At 44.2% G+C, this 22,812-nt stretch overlaps 1 protein-coding gene across 1 annotated transcript in view; it reads left to right on the top strand.

Moving 5' to 3' along the window:
- Positions 1 to 1,238: 1,238 nt before the first annotated feature.
- THSD7B (thrombospondin type 1 domain containing 7B) overlaps positions 1,239 to 22,812 on the top strand; it is a 443,716-nt gene continuing 422,142 nt past the window's right edge. The window contains exon 1 of the mRNA XM_083153878.1: positions 1,239 to 1,623. Within this exon, the coding sequence (XP_083010004.1) occupies positions 1,603 to 1,623 (21 nt within the window). The 5' untranslated portion in view covers positions 1,239 to 1,602. The remainder of the gene's footprint in view (positions 1,624 to 22,812) is intronic.

Raw genomic sequence — 22,812 nt, 5'->3', positions numbered from 1 at the left:
AAAAAGCGATGAAGTTCTAGCTTTTATGGACTTTTGCAGTTTTCACATTTCCCCTGGGATGTTTCCCACAAGTGCGATTTCCGGTGTCTCTGATGCAAATTTATGAAGCCTGGTGAAGTGTTAAAGTAGGCGGTGATAAAGCAGCAGTCACCTCCTAACTGTCATTTTTCAAACCCAGTCTATAACTTGATCACTTCACCAGGATGAATAAATCTTCCCCTCAGCTGGTTACACACTGGCCCTAATTCTGTTTCACTGGCAAAGGCAAATTCCTTCTCAAATGGACAAAACTATGTGCACCACTGCAGGTGGGGCAGATGTAACTTGTGCAGAGAGAGAGTTAGATTTGGGTGGAGTTTTACTTCAAAGTGAGATCTATATTGCAGTGTAAAAATAAAGCAGTCAGTATTTTCCCTGCACAGAAACAAAATAATTCACCCAAATCTAACTCTCTCTGCACAAGTTACATATGCCCCCCCACCCCCTGCAGCGTACATGGTTTTGTCCATCTAAGAAGGAATTTGCCTTTGCGAGTGAACCAGAATAAGGGCTACTATATGATACCGTTAACAAACCATGGGCGTGATGCTCTAAACCAAAAGTGCGGTAATAACCCCATTATTGGGGGTTTTACCACATTTCTGTATGCTCTAACACCCCTCCACAGTGTCAGCGCTTCGGAGGGAATCGCCAGCAAAAGCCTATGGGCTTCTAACAGCAGCGCTGTGTGAGGGATCCGTCACGGCGATGTAGGGTGGCGGATGCTAGAGTGTCCCGCCTCATATCACAAACGGTTTTCCCTTGCACTGCAGCTTGTCATGTACTTGTCAGAGGAATAGACAAATAAAGATGTACAGCAGGCATGAGCATCTCTCGCCGTTGGTAAATGAGATGTTATATTTAGCATACAGAAGTGAGATAGTGCAGCTTCTGTGCACGGCATAGTAGCCAACACTGAGAGCAACACAGTCAGAGAACACAAAACGTAGGTGCACTACATATAGCACATACTTCTATAGATTAAGAACTATTACACATAATTGCATCCATCTGACACTACACAGAGGGAAAACATGCCCAGATGCTCTCAGGTAGCCATAGCATCAGTGTAATGTACCTGTCAGTGTGTGTGCGTGCAGTGTGACTTCAGTACACTTAGAATAACTTGTACTGAGCGTAACAGAGGGATGTGTGCATTCATTATACTGCATATTTCCCCGACACTTCAGTAGGAGACAGATGGCATCATAGCTGGGAGGAGTGTCTTGCTGTTGGTGAGGATTGGGACTGGAAGCTGAGTCTTTCAGTGTTACACTGAGCGTGAGCAGTGTGTGATGTTCTCGGAGTCTGGGCATCTGCATCTCTCGGCATCCATCCTTCTCCCAAAGTGGATTATACTTCACTCCAGAATCGGATACGGGAAAGCAATGCAGATCGGGTCCCATTAACCCCTGCACTTCCAAATCTGCTGGATTCTTCCTTGAGAAGAGCCAGCCACTTTCCTGACTTTCAGAGGATGCTCCGTCTCCACATTCCAGCAATTATCCTGCAGTGTCCTATGTGCTAATACATTCTGTATGGTGCATACAGTCCTGGTCCCCCATGCCCATTCTCTTGTTAAAGGTAAGTGACTACTCAGTGGTGTATTCTTCTTATATATAGTATTTGACTGTTTGCACACTTGTAAATCTATTGCCCTTTAGGAGGCTAAGGTAAGTCGTAGACAGCAAGTCCTGAGCCACAGACTGGCAGGATGTGCTGGGACTTGTAGTTCCACAACAGCTCTAGCCTAAGCCTGGTGTATAGTAAGTGTCAGATCATTGTAGGTGTACAATGCTAGAGGTGACAGGAATGCAGGAGTTCTGAAGCACCATTTGTTGTACTCACCTGGGTGGCTTATATGACTTACTATTATTGAATAAGACTTTTATTGTTATAAGGACAAGGTAATTGTGTTCATTGGACTTCAAAGTCATAGCATACTCTTACAGTGACAATACAAATTGCAAGACCATGCCATGCTGTATAGAAAATACAATGTATATTGGTGTACATGTAATACATTTAACATTCTGTTATATAAACTCATACAGATAGACTTATGATGGGTTATATAATACTGACATTGAGACAGTTTGGGACATTTCTCTTTTCTCACTTTGATATTCATGTTGCATCCGTTCTTCACAAATACCGTACGCTCTGTATTAGTCTGGGTCCATGTAACAGTGCGAGTGATGAAAGTATTACATGATGGCACATGCCGAATGGACAAAAAACACACTACACCGCTGCTCGGAAATGATGGTACTCACAAAATTGGGAGTCAGATTAAACGCTGCTAAAAAAAACCTGGGGACCATTGCAGAGTCAGGTGCTGATTCTGATCTGGATGCAAAGTGGCCGTATTGGTGTGATGCAGCAGAAGCCCGATTTACTAACTTATGGTAATATGTTTGACCAATGCAATGATTTGTGCAGCTCGCATTTAAGCCGGAAGCCGCTATGGTTTTTTTCCCAAACACAGTCGCAACCCCATAATCAGTTTCGGAAGCATTTCGTCTGACAGAGGCTTACCTTCTCCATATGTACACCATGGAATAACACGGGTCTCAAGCTATATACCCCTGACACTCCCATATAGACACCAGCTTAGGGATGGCCATCGGCACATCCCCCATCGATGGTTGCCATCGATGGCTTCTAGAGCAGGAACCATCAATGGCTATAAACCATTCTATCTCACACCATCAAAGGTTCCTTCCATTGCTTCGCCACGCATGCGCAGAGCAATGGGAAGGTTCGCTGCGGGCAGCCTGCTCGGCCAGGATCTGCGCACATGCGCAGAAGAAGCTTTAACCATCAATCCAGTTTAAGTTTCTTTTGCGTATGCATGCACCTTCCGGCGGGGCGGGCCGCACACAGTGATGCCGCTGGACGCAATGACACTGCGCACGCAGTGCGCATGCGCCCACAACTTTTACCATCGGAAGCCATCCGTCGATGGCATAAAACTATTAGCTCATCCACTATCGATGCCCAAAACATCGAGCACTAGGTCCCAACCATCTATGTTTTGGGATCATCGATAGTCGGTGGCCATCCCTACACCAGCTCTATGCGATGGCATGGTCGCCACCCAGATTTCACAGGGACTAAGTAAAAACCGGACTCGGACAAGACCCTGGAACGCCGAACCGGACATCAAACTCTGCATCCCGGAGCTTGTAGTGTCCGTTCCAGGGGTGTCCCGTCCGGTGGGTGTCCCTGTGATACCACTCACAAGCATAGGCGAATCTAGAATTATGGTAATGGGTGGTCCCAGATCTAGACATATCAGAAGGGGGACCTTTGCGCGGCGCAGCCGCGTGGCAAAAATGGGGCATGGCCTCATGGGAAGGAGGCGTGGCATCACAAAAAGGGGTGTGGTATTACACTTTAGACCATACACATTAATGCCCATTACACATTTGAGCAAACTCCGTAATACCCATTACACATAAAGGCACACGCCGTAATGCCAATTACACATAAGGCCACACACCATAATGCCCATTACACATTGTGCCACACATCATGATGCCCATTACATACTATATAACAAACCGTAATGCCCATTACATATTTGCCACATAAGTGCTGCTTACCTACGTGCTCATTGCTAGGGGGTTCTTGCTTGATGGCACCATAGTACCCATTACACATGATGCCGCACACCATAGTACCCATTACACATGATGCCGCACACCATAGTACCCATTACACATGATGCCGCACACCATAGTACCCATTACACATGATGCCGCACACCATAGTACCCATTACACATGATGCCGCACACCATAGTACCCATTACACATGATGCCGCACACCATAGTACCCATTACACATGATGCTGCACACCATAGTACCCATTACACATGATGCTGCACACCATAGTACCCATTACACATGATGCCGCACACCATAGTACCCATTACACATGATGCCACGCACCATAGTACCCATTACACATGATGCTGCACACATAATGCCGCTTACATATGATGCTGCACACAATGCCCCTTACACATGATGCTGCACACATAATGCCCCTTACACCTGATGCTGCACACCGTAATGCCCCTTACACATTAAGCCGCACATTATGCGTAATTCCCCCACATACCGCCACTTGTAGCGTCCCTTAAGCAATGCCTCCAAAAGTGCCACTTACTGTAAATTTTTATATAAGCCTATGCTGCTGCTGCAGGGAGAGATGGAGAGCAGTGCAGCTGCTTCTATGGGGAGAGGAGCAGAGCGCAGCACAGAGCACGATCCCACTCTCCTCCTGGTGTCCCCTCAAGCCGAGTGGACATTTGAAATATTGTGCGCGCTGTTGTTGTGTGTGACGTCGGGGGAGCACGCTGGATGCCGGCACAACATGATTAAAGGGGGGGTGGGCTGAGGTGAAAGTGGGGAGAAGAATTGGAGCAGAAGCTGCAGGTGTGATAGTCATTGAGCAGGGGGCTGCCTGGCTGTATTCAGAGCACTGCAGGTCACGGCTATTTGAAATAATACCCCTTTCACAACAGAAAATGCAGGAATTTACCCGGGAATATAGTCCCAGGATTATGCAGGGACATTCCCAGGCTGACCCCTTATACACCAGCCTATTCCCTGCATTTTCTGGTGTGAGGGGGAGAGAAAACCACTCCCCTCTCCCTACCCCCCTTTAACCAACCAGCTATATCTTTGAAACCAACTGACCCATTTACATGAGACCAGTATCATATTGAAGAACTTTTGAGTTGGCTTTGAATGATTTTGGTCCTGTGAAACTGGGCTGTTTGGTTCCAGAGAAATCTGCCCTCAAAGAACATAAACAGTCATGAAATTACATTTAAGAAATGGAAAAAAAAAAAAAACGGTTTAACCTCAATATCCCTGGAACCAATTAACCCATATGGATCTAGCCTGGTATCAGATTGAAGGCCCAGCGATTAGGGTTTGACTGAGATCAACCTCGAGCTTCAGTGATGCCGAAGAGGGAACTGGCAGCCGTTGGAACTGGGTGGGGGGCAGAATTAGCGGGTCCCATGTTATCCTATAGGGAAAACGTTCCAGCTTTGCCTGGCAGTATTTCCGGTTCCCAGGGGGCTAGAGACACGGGACTGGGCTCGTTGGAAAGCTCCAGCCCTCAGCTACAAAATGGGCTAATGGGTGGTCCTGTGCACCCCCGGACCACCCCCTAGATTCGCCTATGCTCACAAGGGATATGGGGAATGAGAGATTACAGCCTCCTCGTGTGGTACGGACCGTTACGGTTCTTACTACACCCCTGGACCATACAGGGAGGTTTTATTCTCCCCCCTTCTCCTCTTCATGATGACAGGTGTCAGAGCAGCCCCACCGGATGGGACACCCCCGGCAATGCACCCCCCACCCCCGACTGGACACTACAAGCTCCAGAATGACATATATTGATAAATGGAGCCTGTCCGGTCCAGCGTATCACAGAAAGTCAGATCCAGCCACGTTCCAAGTGACTCAGAATAGGATGAACATATCATAGAGCTCAAATGTGTACATGAAACCCCCTTTGCTTTTGTAGAAAGAGGTCCATAAATCACAATCAGACCCCACAATATACACAGAAAATAAAATAATAAATAAATACTGCATTAATTTATTCTAACAATTGATATAAAAACGGGTGAACAATGACTTTTACATGGCAACCAACTTTTCCTGTTCTGGAATAGTCTAGGGGTCAGGTTCCAGCACCTCTCAAAGTGCAGTCCGCAGTGCTAGCAGTGGTAAGGCCATGACATTTATTATTTTATTCTACCGATGTAACATACCTTTCTGACCCAGAAAAGGGATTGCAAGCATCCATTGCCCCCTTTAGCCCCGCACTTGTCTTTGGGTCCGCTAGGTTTAGGAAGCGTATGTTATAATCAGCATCAGTTTGTGGGCAGTAGACGTATTGATTATGTAGTGTCTGCACAGTTTTGTGGTTTAAACATTACCGCAGGTCAGGACACAGCTCATTCCTGGGACATATCTCCATTAAAAAAAGATTTAATAGTGTGCACGTGCACCATATATGCTGACATTTGGGGGGAAATTTAATAGGATGAGAGAATCAGAAAGTGAGAGATTTGGTAAGAAATCTCCTGTTTTTAAAGCGGCAATCATTTACACTGCAAAACCAGTTTGATTTTGCAGTGTGAATGATTGCAGCTTTAAAAAAAAACAGAGATTTCTTCCCAAATCTCTCACTTTCTGAATCTTACATAGTTACATAGTAGGTGAGGCTGAATAAAGACCTGCATCCATCTAGTTCAACCTATGTTTATAGTAGCTAACCCCTTGTTGTATAGTATGTTCTGATTTTTTAAAGACAGATTGTTACTTATTCATACCCATTGATGTTTTTAACCAATAAATGTTTATCCAACCTTATTTTAAACGTATTTATAGCGTCTGCCGACACCACTTCTGTTAAATTTCACCCAGTGTTTAATGTGGCTTTACTAGTTATGTATATGATAGCAGTTATGGTTATCTCCTGTACTTCAAGAACTTCACAAAATAATTCCACGTTATATTATAATATTTAAAAAAAGCACTATCCCCTCTATTTGCAAACCGAAAGTTGTAGGGGGTCTTTACCTCCTGAGAACAGAATCAGAGTTCTAGCTTGAATGCCAGGACAGATTAACCCAATTCTAGGTTATTAGTTTATGGGAAAAGTTAATTGACACCTTTGTTTTCAAATTTTAATAAAAAGCGGTAGTAAAGTGTCCAGAATTGCATCCAGTTGTCAACCATTGTCTTTTAAATATTGAAATTTTAATTCTCACTGCTCAGATGCACTTTAAATTGATTAAAAAAAACATTCCATATACTGCACATTGGGGTAAACAATAAATCTATACATCAGGGTCAACTTATATTGCAATTCAGTACATTACAGTGAATTCAGTTTGATGGTCCAAGGCATTGTGGCAGATGTATTAAGTCTGGGTAAGAGATAAAGTGGAAGGTGATAATGCACCAGCCAATCAACTGCTAACTGTCATTTTTCAAACAGCTGATGGGCTGGTGCGTTATCTCCTTCTTCTTTAGCTCTACTTTGGGCGAGATGTACTAAGCTTAAAAAGTAATAAAGTGGAGAGCGATAAACAGCCAGCCAATCAGCACCTGCCTGCCATGTCACATGCTGGGTTTGAAAAATGACAGTTAGGAGATTGTTGATTGGTTGTTTATCACTTTTCAAGGCTTAGTACATCTGGCCCTCTATCTATTCACCAGAGTTAATACATCTGCCCCACAGTTTGGTACTTTATTTCTCTTCACTTTGGCACTCTCCAAGGTGTAGTAAATAGACCTCAAACAGAGTACTGAACCATAAAGGACAATATTGCTGATGGGAAAATCAGGACTAATTATGAGACACCTTTAATATGCCCAAATCACACGCAGATTCATCCAGGCAAACACGTGTGACCAAGAGGTGAGATTCTAGATGCTGTGATGTATGCTAAACCAACAGTACAGTATACCGTTACAGCATAAATCTTTTCTAGATGGGGTTTGCCCATACTGTACTCTCCTAATCTCCCAGGTTGTCCGACAGATTCACAAATTCCGCAGAACACTTCAGACTCCAAGAAGGTAGCTCAGCCTCCTGTATCAATACCCTTCCCAATTAATATGGTAGACCAGAGGCTCAAAAATGCAATTTGTTGTGAATTGCATTTGTGTAGCCCTGCAGTGAATCATGGCACCGTATGGCAGATAAGGTACCTATTTTGTTGTTATACAGTAAGTTACAGGAACATTTTTGCACACTTACCTGTGTACCAGTATTAATAAATGCCCCCCCCCCCCCCCCTCACACACACACACGCAGGCACACACACCCTGTGTCACCACACTGCTGTTCCCCACTTTCTCTCTACGTCCAAGCCTCTTCAGGAAGTTGCGCAGCAATGTCAGGGAGTGATGGATGAAGCATGTCCATATATTCTGCTTTCCCAGTCTGGTAATCACTTGTAAAATAGGATATATTCCATTTCCTACATGTTTTTATTCGATTTCACAAAGCATTGGTGCATGCAAGACTCTTAGAGGCTTTTATTGTTATACTGTAGTATGTATTTATTAATCTGGAGATAGCATTGACTTGTTCCTACATAGATTACATACACATATATAAATATATATACACAGCACGATTTTCACAGGCTATTGAGTAAGGACATCCATTAACCTCTTAGTCCAACTGACTAATGTTGTGTAACAGTATTGTCACCTCGAGGCCACACAATTCAAAGTACTGCATTCATTAAATCATAATGCATTGTTGTACTGCAAGACCCAGTAGGAAGAAGGTTTATTCCGTTTTGTGATTGTTGAAGTTAAAAATATTTAATGTCCCAAGAGGGGTATGGGTCATTGAGTCGACCCAATTTATGGTCGACTCAATGACCACTGAAGGGCAACAGGGTTTAGGTCGACAATGGCAAGGTTGACATCTAAAGGTCAACATGAGTTTTTCATGGATGTCTTGTCCTGAATGTGGACGCCGTCAAAGTGCAGAGCGTCCTCGCTCATGATTTGCTGCGCTCGCCATACATCGGGCAAGGTGCCTTGCTGCGCTCAGCACACAATTTTATTCTCCCACCACACCTTAGTGGATGGTAGGGCATGAAATACCGCCTGTTTTCACAAAAAGAAAAAAAGAAAAGAAAAACGTGAAAAATTCAGGTTGACCTCTTGATGGTCAACCTTGCTATTGTCGACCTAATGCTTGTGTCGACCTTCCAACCTTGTTGACCATAGTCATGTCAACTTACTGTATTTCAGCCCTGTCAACCTTCAGCGGTCGACCTAATGCATGGCGTCCTAAATAGGGTCAACCTAGTGACCATATTCCCCCAACAGCAGGATAAAGTGAAATGCGCTTGCATTAACCTGATGTAAAGGAACATTTACTAGTGGACTATTTATGACCCTCACGATATAGCCAGAAGAAGTGTCATTAAATATCACCGCATACTTCTGCAATAGGCAAGGTCATTTCAATTCTATACTGCACATGATCAGGCACTATACTGTGTGGGATACATACGGATGGTCCGAATATCAACACAGGCCAGATAAGTATACTTACCCTTCCACTACTACCCTAACCCTTACCTGATCGTTCCTAATCCTAACCCCCACTCCCCGTTGCCTATATATAAACCCCCCTCCCTCGCATCTTGATGTTTTCTGGTTCCATAAATGGTCTTCTGAAGGCAGTCAGGATGCTTGCATTGATATACTGAACACCGGTATCCTGACCACCGGGACATTGACTGCATCCCTACTGTGTAGGTTCAAGTATACGTTGATAAAGAGGAAGCCAAAGATGTTGGTAGACTACTGTGGCTAATACCATCTTAAGATATACCAATATCACATCAATATAGACTATGGGCACCAAAATTCTTTATGTTACTCTGCGATACTTTATATATTTGTAAAGGGGAATGAACCATAAACTTGCCATAATTCTGCAAAAACTACCATTTTTTTAAAATTAATTAAGATTAAACAGACCTTATTTACACCCCAAAACCTACATACTTGGCAACATGTTGTTGATCCTCTCCAGGAGAAAACCGGTGAGAAGCAACTTGGGATCATGGGGGTGGAGTTGGGCCCCATCTCCATGACCGATGTATGAGTACTGCCCGACAGTTGTGATTCTGACGGTCAGTACTCATACATCGGAATTCCGACTGTTTAAATGCCTGACAGTCGGGATCTCGACTGACAGGGGCTATTTTCTCTTGTGCTCCCTATTACATGACCCCCATAGAGGGAGAATAGAACCTGTAGCGAGCGAAGATAGCCATCAAGCCCGCATTGCGGCGAGCGCAGCGAGCCCGCAAGGGGCTTCTCTGCGCTTGCTCCCCTGTTGGAGCACGGGCAGTAGGGATTCTGATGTCAGGATACTGACGGGCGGGATCTTGATTGTCAGACCGTCATACCGCACCCCTCCATGACAACATATCCCACAAATTTGCAGAATTATCTGGCTTTCCTCCCCACTTCACTTGGAGGAGCACCCACTCTTTTGGGGTGTGGCTGACCACCAGAAAATTTGTGAGTCTCCAGGAGAGTAGGTAAGTATGACGTACTATCACCAGGCCGATTGAAGCTAATAGTATTACTTATGAAAAACAAGGCAGCTTAGTGTTACTTAGCTTCTCCGTCAACAGTGGTTTGAATCGGAAAGAGTTAACTTACCACTTCTCCCGTCAGTCTCTGCACTGTTGCATGTGCTAGTTTGATACCTTTGGTTCCATACATTTGGGGTAAATCTGGTGTAAAAACCTGTTTTATTTATTTTACATATTACATTTTTTTTTAAAATGTTAATACATTTAAATACAGTATATAATAATATATGGTATTTGTACCTGTGCGGATGTGATGTGAGTAGTCATTACAATTGTTTAATAGAAAATGATTTGATTGAATGGACCTAAGTGTACACTAGTCACATCTACAGTATGTTTTCTTTATTAAAAAGTATTTTACTTTTCACAAAGATTTGAGATATATATATATATATACTGTATATATAGTTCTGTAGAGATTCGGCACTCCACCTCACAAAATGTAACTTGCCCCGGGTGCCTTCAGGAAGATACACACACTGCTAGAATAAATGGCTGCGTCACTCCAGGGGACTTTGTAAAGAATCTTTAGTGCAATAAAGTATCCACAATAATCACAGGTTACATGCCATACAGTCTGTATGGCATGTAACCTGTGATTATGATTACTGTGGATACTTTATTGCACTAAAGATTCTTTACAAAGTCCCCTGGAGTGACGCAGCCATTTATTCTAGCAGTATATATATATATATATTTATAAATATATATATATATTTATATATATATATAGTACACTTACCCCCCCGTAGAAGGATGAAGACCAGCACTCAGGCGTAATTCAGGTGAAGAAATTGAAGTTTATTCCATGTGCAAGTGAAAGCAACATTGGCTGTCCCCAGGGACACTTGCACATGGAATAAACTTCAATTTCTTCACCTGAATTACGCCTGAGTGCTGGTCTTCATCCTTCTACGGGGGGGGGTAAATGTACTGCATTTCTTCAATACAGACCTGGCACCGGCATGTACCAATAACTGTGGAGTGCCATCCTGCAAACCCACTATTCTCTCTATATATATATATATATATATATATATATATATATATATATATATATATATATATATATATATATATATATATATAATCTTTGTACTGTTTGTGAATATTTGAAAATGAGCTGGATTTTGCGATTTTGCTTACAGTAAAATCGCAAGGGGCCCAGGTCCTGTTTAAGGCTGTTTGTGTCCTAATAGCAAGAAGATGCGGGGCCCACAAGAAATAAAATTCTGAATGAGTACCCCTCCCCCCCCAATGTGCACCACACATTAGGTTGAACTAGATGGACACAAGTCTTTATTCAGCCTCACCTAATATGAGGCAGTAAGGACAGTGCGCTGGAGCACCAGCCGCCACAGTTGCTGCTCCTTGGCTGACACTGTAGATAGAATATCTCCTCAGTAGCCGCTGTTAATGAACAGCTGAGACGCTGGAGGGGAAATACTCCCCTTTAAACAGCAGCGTGTAGGGGCCCCAAATATGGGGTTGCCCTGTGATGCCCACCCCTGTTGCCCACCTCTTTATCCAGCCCTATTGGGTCTATTTATCAAGTTTGTTGGCCCCTTACACTTCAAGCAGAAAAGAAACTGAATGATTTCTATAAGAAATTAGGAAATTTAAACCACTAAGATGGGAGCTGGCATCACATGACTTAACCTGCCTATGATGCGGCAGGGACATCATGTGACTTAGCTTGCCTATATTGCGGCAAGGAGAATTTTGTGCTGGATTTTATTTAAGGACTTGCTGCTTTGAGCAAACACTCTCTATTTACAGTCTTCCCACCCTCCCCCCTGGTTTTGTTGTTGGTAATTAAGCGATGAGAGTGTGGCCGGAAAGAATGGCAGGTCACCAGTCCGAGTGCAAGTGCTTAGTTAACGTGCGCTTCCTTAGTTGACTGGTAGTTGGCTGTACCACCTTAACGAATGATCACCCGAATGTGTTGCGTATAACAGTTTTATGGTTGCATTTGCACTTAGGGGGGTATCCGCCTGCAATGTCTCCTTGGGCATTGCAGAATTGGTTGATTCTGGCTCTCCTTTCTTTGCCACCATTCTCTTTAAAGTTAATAATAGTATGCCATTTAATAAGTTGGCTAATAGTTTCTCTGCCAAATCTACATCGTCTTTATTGATCAAATATTTTTTTATTATTATTATTATTATTATTATTATTATTATTATTATTATTATTATTTTTGGCAAGTGATTTGACAAACCTCATCCAATAAGAGATCTAACTGTAATTCATGCATGGTTTTATCATCCCTGCTGCAATTTACCAAAGGTTGAGTGCAGAACATATGAAAGTTATTTCCTGTGTTAGCTAAGTAACAACGGAAATGTTTCCAAGCTCCAGAAAGTTTAGATGTTCAGAGCTTTGCCCCAATAGCTGACACTGGGCCTACTTCTTTAACAAAAAAGTAATTTGTGGGTACATTTACTGAGTTGGGTGTTCTATTGAAGATGGCCATAGCAACCAATCAGATTCTACTTCTTAGTTATTTATCACCTTCTAGAAGATAATAGATATAATCTGATTGGTTGCTATGGGCAATAACCCATCTTTAATAGAACTCTTTGGGGGAAATTTACTAAGATGGGAGCAACCAACCATATTCTGCTATTATTTTCTAGAAGGTGCTAAATAAATAAGTACTGCACATTCTAATTGGTTGCCCATAGCAACATCCCATGTGAAATAGAACTCCCATCTTAGTAAATTTTCCCCTTTTCATCTGAAACAAAACATATTGCAATGCCAGGGGAGCAAAAAATGTATATGCTGGGTATTCCTGCCCGCTTTTGCACGCACCCAACAAATACAGAGCAGACATCTTAAATCTTACACTGCAATTTCAATTTCAGTTTGGGCACACTCAACCCAAATCTTAATCTCACTACACATTTTACATCTGCTGCACCTGTAATCCCTTGATTACTTTGTGGGTGCCCCCTCCAAGAACTGCAGGGGAATGTAAATGAACACCCCTGCTCAGATGGGAAAATTAAAGTCGTAATGTTTGCGATGGTTGGGGGGAGGTTGGAGGTTCTCTCTCATCAAGCGATGAATAGATGCTATATTTATAGATGCTATGTTTATAGCATCTGTTCATCGCTTGATGAGAGAGAACCTCCAACCTCCCCCCAACCATCGCAAACGTTACGACTTTAAATTTTCCCATCTGAGCAGGGGTGTTCATTTACAGTTCTTGGGGGGGGGGGGGGGCATCCACACAGTGTCTATCACAAGAGAGAGGAACTGGAGGCATGTCCAGCAGCTATCAGATCACTGGGCATGTTCCCAGCAGTATGGGGGGGGGGGGGAGGTGACTTATGCCGCTTTCAGACCGCATAACTGGCTTTGACCCTGTATTTGGAAACGTTTCCAAAAACGGGTCTGCCAGATAAAACCCCTTTCACACCGCAGCACTTAAACGGTATATTACCGTTTAAGTGCCGATTTTTTGACACTGGCAGACCCGTTTTTGGAAACTTTCCAAATACAGGGTCAAAGCCAGTGCAGCCTTCAGCCCTCCCCTCCGTGCAGCTCCCCCCCCCTCGCGCGTGTCGACCGAGCGCATGTCGACGCCCCCGCGCATGTCGACGCCCCCCCGCGTGTCGGCGCCCCCCCCCACCCTGTCGACTTACCCCGTGCCGGTACCTCCGTTGTGGACTGCAGCTCAGTATGCTCGGAAAGCACTTATGAAAAAAGTGTCTTCCAGAAAATGGCTGCCCCATAGGAAACCCAGTTTAAAAAAACTGTCTTTCGTATGGGGGCAGCCATTTTCTGAAAGACACTTTTTTCATAAGTGCTTTCCGAGCATACTGAGCTGCAGTGCCGGGAACCACAACGGAGATACCGGCACGGGGTAAGTCGACACGGGGGGGGGGCGTCGACACGCGGGGGCGTCGACGCGCGCGGGGGCGTCGACGCGCGCGGGGGCGTCGACACGCGAGCGGGGGTGTCGACACGCGCGGGGGGGGGCTCCAGTGCTGTGAATACTTAATGAGCGCTCATTAAGTATTCACTGTGCTGAATTTAGGACCCAGCTCATTGGCTGGGTCCTAAATACCGTTTCAGAACCGATTTTGAGCCTAAAATACCGGTTCTGAAACGGGTAGGACCCTGCATTTTAACCGGTTAGAAAAAACGTTTTTTTTTAACCGGTTAAGTGGTCCTGCACCTTTCAGACCGCACACATTACCGTTTTAAAACGGTAAAAAAACGGCAATATACCGTTTTTAAAGTGCGGTCTGAAAGGGGCATTACAAGTATGCCAGTTACTGCAACAACCTTACAGAGAAACCATGTTCCCTTACATATGCATACCTCCCAGCATTTGAGCGAATGATCCCAGGACCCTGTGCAGCAAAGCCATGCCATTGTAAAAAAGGGATGAAATGGGATAAAATGCATGTATTTAAAGGCTCATTAAATATCCCTTTTAATTTGAATATATTTTTTTCTTTATAACATGAAAATACATTTTTGTTATACTTTGAAGAGGCCCTTCAATCTACAGATATAGGGCCAGATTCTCTAAGCTTCAAAAGTGATAAAAGGGAGAGTGATAAACAGCCAGCCAATCAGCTCCTACCTGCCATGTCACAGGCTGTGTTTGAAAAATGTCAGACAGGAGCTGATTGGCTGGCTGTTTATCACTCTCCATTGTATCACTTTTGAAGCTTAGAGAATCTGGCCCACTGCCTCATCGTTTAGCCTCAATATGCCACACAGTGGAAGATGCCAGGTACGATTGACCTGATAGGGCCCACACAACTCTGTTAAGCCCCATACACATTAAATGAGCACCCACTGACACAGATATTGGTGGTGGCGGGGACCCAGCAGGTTGCCAGCATTGGCAAGTGCATACACATGTGCCCTTGCTGGGAAGAAAAGATAGCGGCGGTGGGAAGAAAAGGGTGCAATAGTGGGGGGGGGGAGCAATTCATGCCGCATGACCATCGTCAAGGACTCCCTCGTCCATACATGCTCAGATGAGGGAGGGGGTCGTTTACGACGTGCAGGAGCAAGCATCGTTAACAATTTGGAGAGTACACACTTGGCAATATTGTAAACAAAGCCCTTTCTGAGCAATATTGTGAAAAATATTAACCATACACGGTACAATTATTGTATAGAATTTGGACTAGATCGCATCGCATCGCATAGGTTTTGCAATGCAATGAGATGAGATCTAGGACAGCACATACTTTTTGAGCTGTGCGATGATATGTGTGACGGGAGCGCGCATCTCATCGCACTCAGAATTGTACCCTGTATGGGCACCTTTAGTTGCAACACAATGTGACTAGGTCGCACCAGGAGACTGTTCTGATTAACTTGATAGGCAACACTTGTATACATGTGGAATTTAGCCTGGAAAAAAGTTGCGGCTACTTCTTTATAGCAATTCATATACACATTCAGAGACTTAAGGCCCCCATACACCAGCCGATTTTGGTCCGATTTTGGCCAGATCAGTTGGATCTGGCTGAAATCGGACCAAAATCGGCTAGTTTTGATGTCCTCTCAGATCCGATGCGCGGTCCCGTGCGCATCGGATCTGCGTCGGGTGGTCGGACCTGCTGCACGTCCGACCACCCGACTTGGGACCTAGTGGGGCGGCGCAGCGGTGGAGGGAGCAGGGGGGGCTGGGGACGCTGCGGGGGACACAGGCGGCATAGAGCCGGGCAGGGGGAGCCGGGAGCTGTCAGTACTGAATAAAAAAAAAAAGCCCATACAATGAATGGGCGGCCTGTGATTGGCTGAGCGCTCTCTCAGCCAGTCAGCAATTGGCTGAGAGAGCGCTCAGCCAATCACAGGCTACCCCCATTCATTGTATAGGCTTTTTTTTCTAGCACTGACAGCTCCCGGCTCCCTCTGCCCGGCTCTATGCCGCCTGTGTCCCCCGCAGCGTCCCCAGCCCCCCCTTCTCCCACCAGCAGCCCTGCTCTGTAGCCCCCCCCCCCCCGCTCCCCGGGTTTTTTACATGTGATAAATCGAGACGATTTATCACATGTAAAAAATGGCACATCAAGTGCCAATCTAATCAAGCTCCCCCGGGGAGCAGCCGGGGAAGCTCAGGGGGAAGTCGGGGGCGACTTGTCCTAAGGACAAGTCGTCCTAGTGTATGGGGGCCTTTAGTTGCACAGAGATACTGTGTATACGTGTCACATACAGTACTGCACCAAATTAATCAGCACAGTCTCCTGAATTAATGTCCTAATGGGCTTGGAGCTAAAAATGATCAAGGGCCTATTAAGAAAAATAGAGGAGGTGAGAGCAAAGTCATATAGGCATGTAGAACCCATACACTATAAACCCCAGTGTCTCCCTAAATATATTTAAGTACAGAAATTGCATAAATGTGTAAAATAGGAATGCAATTTTAAGACTGATTTATGGCCAACCATGTGGCCAGATGGTGTCTGTCTGGTGATAATCATTCTATCATTATGGGCCTTATTCTAGTTCACTCTTTCTGACAAAATCCTTCATAGATGGACAAAATCATGTGCACTGCAGGGGGGCAGATGTAAAATGTGCAGAGATAATTAGATTAGGGTGAGTTATTTTGTTAATTTTTTTCTGTGCAGGGCAAATATTGTCTGCTTTATTTTTACACTGCAATATAGATCTAACTTTGAAGTAAAACCCCACCCAAATCTAATTCTCTCTGCACAAGTAACATCTGCCCCACCTGTAGTGCACATGGTTTTGTCCATCGTAAGCCCCGTACACACTAGAATAAGGCCCTATGTGGGCCTATTTTATAAGTGGAGACCTGGAGCTGCAGCTAATCCTGATGTGTCCTTGTTGTATTCTGATTAAAATACATTTTGGGCAAAAAAAAGCCACACACCGCTCCTGGGGCCTGGGGCTGTTTGGTGCTGCTGTGGGAATGATGTATTAGGACACGTCTGTATCGGAGGAATCTCTAGGGGTGTAATTTTAACAGGTAACCCTACTGTAAGTCCCTGGGATATTTACAGAGTTCTCTGCAGACTTCAAATTTAGGTCAATATATGCTACAAAAGCAGCCTGTTCTGTATAGTATTTTCCCGAGAACACTGAAAGTTCAAGATTACAACTTGTTTCATTACATTGGTATCAGAATTCTAATTTTCAGCTCTCCTTAAAGCATTGGATGCATAAACCATGCTGTATGTGATTAAGGCTGTAACTGGGTATAAATAAGCCTGAGGTATTATCTGTTCTAGGGAAGAAAATCCTCACTCATGAAGAGAAAGCATAAACTACCAAAATAAGGAGTGGTAAATAACCACTCCCAGGATCCAGGCTATTGGTCGACATGCACTAGGTGGACATGGACAATAGATCAACACAAGAAAAGAATATTTACATGGTATTGGTCGACACCTCAAAGGGTTGACAATTTTTTTTTTACTTTTTCATACTTTATGATCTTTGTGTATTGGAAATAGTAAGGTAGCCTAAAGCATGGGGAGAGAAGCAAGCCATGCCATGGGCTGTGGTACACTAATTGGGGGTACACTAATTGGGGGTAAATTGCTGATATGTAGAAATTGACACAAAAAAACATTAAAAGCTCATGATCTTTTTATTCGTCAACCATTTTGGTGTTGACATTTTGCTTGTGTCCACCTTTTCCCTCGTCAACATTTTGGGGTCAACCTAGACACATTTGACCTGATTAGGTCCACCCCATGATCCACACCTACCATCCAAATCCTGCTACAGTATGCAGATGGAGTCAGGAGCTGCTCAGATGAGAGCGGCCCCATCTGTATGTCCAACCAAAGCAATGTTCTCATAAAGGGCCAGAGGTATCACACTTCAAAAAGTGATAAAATGGAGAGCGATAACTAGCCAGCCAATCAGCTCCTAGCTGTCATGTTATAGGCTGGGTTTGAAAAATGACAGGTAGCAGCTGATTGGTTGGTTGTTAATCACTCTCCACTCTATCGCTTTTTGAAGCTTGATACATCTGGCCTGATTTCCTGTTAAACTCTGCACCTTTCATAGTCCATAAATAGAAACATTGAATCAGCTTCGTAGAAAATAGACTACCGCATTTTATTGCCCTGTTTGTAAAACCTTTGTGATTTTCACAGAATATGAGATACATTCATTTATACTTTGTGAATCAGCCTCTTTTAAATAAAGTCCTCCCCATATAGGAGAGCACCATCAGTGCAATATTTTCCCCACTCCAAAAGATTCCAAAAGTTTCCAAAAGAGATAAAATAGGGAGTAATAAACTACCAGAAAATCAGCTCCTAATTGTATTTTTCGAAATCCAACAGTTGGGAGCTGATTGGCTGGTAGTTTGCCACTCTCCACTTTATCACTTTTTGAGCTCAGTACATCTGGCCCTAATAGTATAATAATGCAAGACTAGCAGCACATGCAAGACTAGCTGCTGCCTCTGTACAACTTACACACTGGGACGGGAATCAGGAATGTTAGTGATGCTACTGTGCTCTGGTCGTGGGGCCCCTGACAGTGGAGGGCCCAGAGTACAGTATTCTCTTAATCTGGTTATGGGGCCAAATTTTGTAGAGACAGGGATTTATTCAGAACTGATCGGTTTTCTGCTGATTTACAGAGCACTGCAAACATGTATACCCACCACTAAAGAGTCAATTTTATCAAGGTTTGTTGTGAAATACAATTTTTATTAAAGATATCGCTGCAATCAATTAAAATTCTTCGACACACTTCTGCCAACGAGTTGTGCACGCTTTGAAGTCCTCTTCCAGAACATCCTTCAAGCAGCAGGTCAAATGCGCTTTGACCTCTGCTATGGTCCCATGGAGGTGTCCTTTGAGGACTGTCTTCACTAGGGGAACAGGAAAAAGTCAGCCAGGGCTAGATCGGGACTGTAGGAGGGCTGGGAAAGCGTTGCAATACCGTTCCGGGCCAGGTAGTCGTTGATTAAGAAGCAGGTGTGGCTTGGTGCATTGTCATGATGTAGCTTCCAATTGGCGGCAATGCACTTTCTGGATCATGGCTAATGTCTCCATAGCCGATTTTCCAAATCCCACACAGATTTTAATGGCGTAGCACTGTTAGATAAAATGTTGCATTTTTAAGCTTCAACCGAGCCTATGGGAAGTGGTCCACTAAAACCACTATATGAACCACATGGAAGCCCGTAGGCAACTGATGCTCAGTGCGTGTTGAAGCTGACTTCCTCCTCCATGGAACCCGCCTGGAGCACGCATGCTATGATGTACAGTCGCGTCAGAAAAAATAGGTCTCCTTACTTGTTATACAAACTCTTTATGCATTGCCGTTAACTCTTGGCATCTCAAGATGTGATGGTAGGGATATTTATTTACTTACTAATTTACTAAATGTTTTTTAAAAATGATATATTGTCAATTTTTGTATTACTTTATTTGATATCTATATCAATCAATTTAGTAATGTCTAAGGGGTGTCTAGCAGCATCCCGTGGATACAGGGCCGTCTTAACAATAGTGTGGGGCCCTTGACAAAGCAATGCACTGGAGCCCTTACAGATTCTCCCCTCCTAGGGGTGGGGGGTGCTATTAGCAGCAGCTTTGATGTCCCACGGGTGGCAGGGGGTGCTCTATCTTCCATTCAACATGTAGGACCTGGAGCACAGTGGCGTAGCTTGTGTAAGGCAGCCCCTGCCGCCGCTTGGAGGAGCGAGGTCTGTGTGGGCGCCCAGAACGCCAGGCTCTCATGCCCGTGATCAGGCAGGAGGGGTTACCTCGTCTCCCTGTCAGTGCAGCAGCGGCTGGCATCTAAACTCCCCCCCCCCTCCTGCCAGCGTGCAGCAGCGTCCGGTGTCTAAACCTGCCCCCACCCACAACCCTGTCATAGCGCAGAGGCAGCCGGCTTCTCCATGCCAGGCTGGGCTGGGGGAAAGGTGGCCTGTCCCTAAGTCTGAAGCTCCTGCAGACTGAAGCTCCTGCAGCCTTTCAACTTACAGAGGCTCCCGTCCCTCCAAACAAACAGCGCATAAACGTACCATCGGCAATCTTTATGCCATAACACTTTAATAACTTATCTAAACTTATCTAACTTAACACTACAAATAAAGAGACAGACACAAGTGCTGGCATTTCAAATAATGAATGTCAAATTTATTAATTGACAACTATATATATTAATCTATAGAAGAGGGTGGCGGCCCTAAAGAACGGTCATAGAGAAAAGAGGGGTAAGATGACATCACACCATTCATACATCATTGGTGTTCAACTCTCCCACGCTACCCACTCGGGCAAGTGGTGCATCCCACCCCTGTCCAAGGGGCATGGGCTACAAGCGTATCATTGACGGGAGAGCGCACCCCACTATCCTCATAACACTTCATTTGAACAAGGACCGTTCTTTACCGCCGCCAAGAAAGGATAGAAAAATAGGGAGGGAGGGTGGGGAAAATCGGACCAGAGTGCAGATCACCTGACTCTCTGGCTATTCCTACACAGGAAACTCCTCCCTACTCCCTAATTGGCTATAGCCGCAGCATCATAGCCTAAACACAAACCACAACCAAAGTGCAGGCATCTCAGACTCCTTCGGTAGTTTATGTTACCTCCAGCTTATTCAGCCATCGGTTTTCTTAAGGTGGGAATCCTCCGCGTATGCACTGACAGCCTGGAACTCCATCCGCACAGGCTGTCAGTCATATTTATGTTTCTGCTATGAGGCAACTTGAGAAGGAACTATTCCCTTGACATGCTGGTGAGTCCTCCCCCTCCAAATAGTGTTCTGTGTTCAGGACAGATAGTTTAACTCTTTGAGACCCTTCTTTACTACTACTGCTTTTGAATGCTCCTGCTGAAAATGTAGGCTTCTTACAGTGTATATATACTGTATATATACATATATACATATATATATATATATATATATATATATATATATATATACATATATACAGTATATATATACAGTATATATATATATTCTGTACATAATGTTTCAAGTTTAGTAGAGACTTGGATGTTAGTAGGAATTTTGCAGCCTTCGAAGCATCTGATAGCCTGTATATATTTGATATATTTTGTGTGTTTGCCTCACAAATGGATAAACAGCGTGTACAGAGGTACGGCACTTAGGACAAATGAAACCGACTCCCGGAGAAGTCACAACTTGGTTTTATTTGTCCTGAGTGCAGCACCTCTGTACACTATATATATATAATTATATATATATTCCAGGTGTATTCTCCCCGTTCTCAAGGAAAACAGTGCAATACACCCCAAAACATTGGACTTAAACTTTTTGCACTAATTAAGTCGTGGAGTGCCGCTGCCTGTTTGCTACTGAACGATATCTATGTTACTGGAGGGCACCCGCAGAGACTGCAAGTTCTAAGGATAGTGCCGGTCTGATATACCAAGATATATACCACCTCCCCCTCTTTGGCATTATATGTATAAAACTGCTTATACTACTGTTAAGAGGGATCCGTATTTATGACCGTCGCTCAGGATGCTGGTAGTCAGAATACAGATGCCAGCATCACAGAGATGGGAATCCCAGCATTGGAAGGTAAGTATACTTAACCTACCCCCCTACTGTTCACAATGGCAGCCATATTGCCTAAAACCGCTCTGTTTGTTTTACCAAAATGCTATGGGGAGTGGGCGCCAGGAACTTTTTTGGCAGGGGCTAGCAAAATTTCTAGTTACGCCACTGCTGGAGCAGTAACTTCTGCTAATTACTGCTTTACTGCACAGGTGGTGGGAGGGTGAACACTAACGTGTGGAAGGGGGCACTGAGCTGAATGAAGGGTCCATTGACTAAATGACTTCCAGGGAGGCAGTGGGTGTTTTATATGCAGGGGACGGTTGGATAATGGAGTGGGCTTAATATTTGTCACTTTCCGGTGGAAGGGCAGCTTGTTTGTCTGCAGATAATGGCATTATCTGGAAATAGATTTCTTAGCCTTCAGTAGTATAAAAACCTAGAGTCCCAACTTTCAGGAGGTGCTGAGAACTTGGGGATCAAAGATCAGGAGCCAGAGCAATCCATTGACAAATATATAAAACTGTACACCAGATGTTTGGAGGTGGAGAAGGACCGGCTGCTGGAAGGCTGATATCTCTGGTTCTGGGCATGATAGAGACAAGCCGCTAGTGTCGACAGAAAGGGAAGAGTCCCAGCTTTTGGAATATACTCTCAGAATAACTGTAAGTCAGGGAGAACCTGATAAATATGACTGGGACTTGCAATTAACAGGGCGGATGTGGACTGCTGCTTTGAAGTTGGATATCTCCTGTTCCCCAGGGCCGGTTTTCAATATTCTGGTATCCCTGGAAAAAGGGGATCCTCAGCATAGGGCCCTTATACACTTGGGTCCACTGGGCAAGTGCCCATTAAGCCCATACTAAGAGACAGCCCTGCACGGATATATCTAGAAGATCCCTGTTATACTGTACATATTAAAAAAATTGCAGTGGTAAAATATTTTTTATCACTGTGATTAGGAGCCATAAAATTGTCATTTTTGCATATTAATAAAGATAATAAATATAGACCGTAATCTGGACACAGACATTACAATCCAATTTGTATTACATTATAAAACATTGAGGGCCATATGTATTAAGCT

The sequence above is a fragment of the Crinia signifera genome, chromosome 7, assembly GCF_055691185.1.
Source record: "Crinia signifera chromosome 7, ASM5569118v1, whole genome shotgun sequence".
NCBI lineage: Eukaryota > Metazoa > Chordata > Amphibia > Anura > Myobatrachidae > Crinia > Crinia signifera.
Note: the sequence above shows the minus strand (reverse complement) of the source record. Positions and strands in the feature narration are given on the sequence as shown.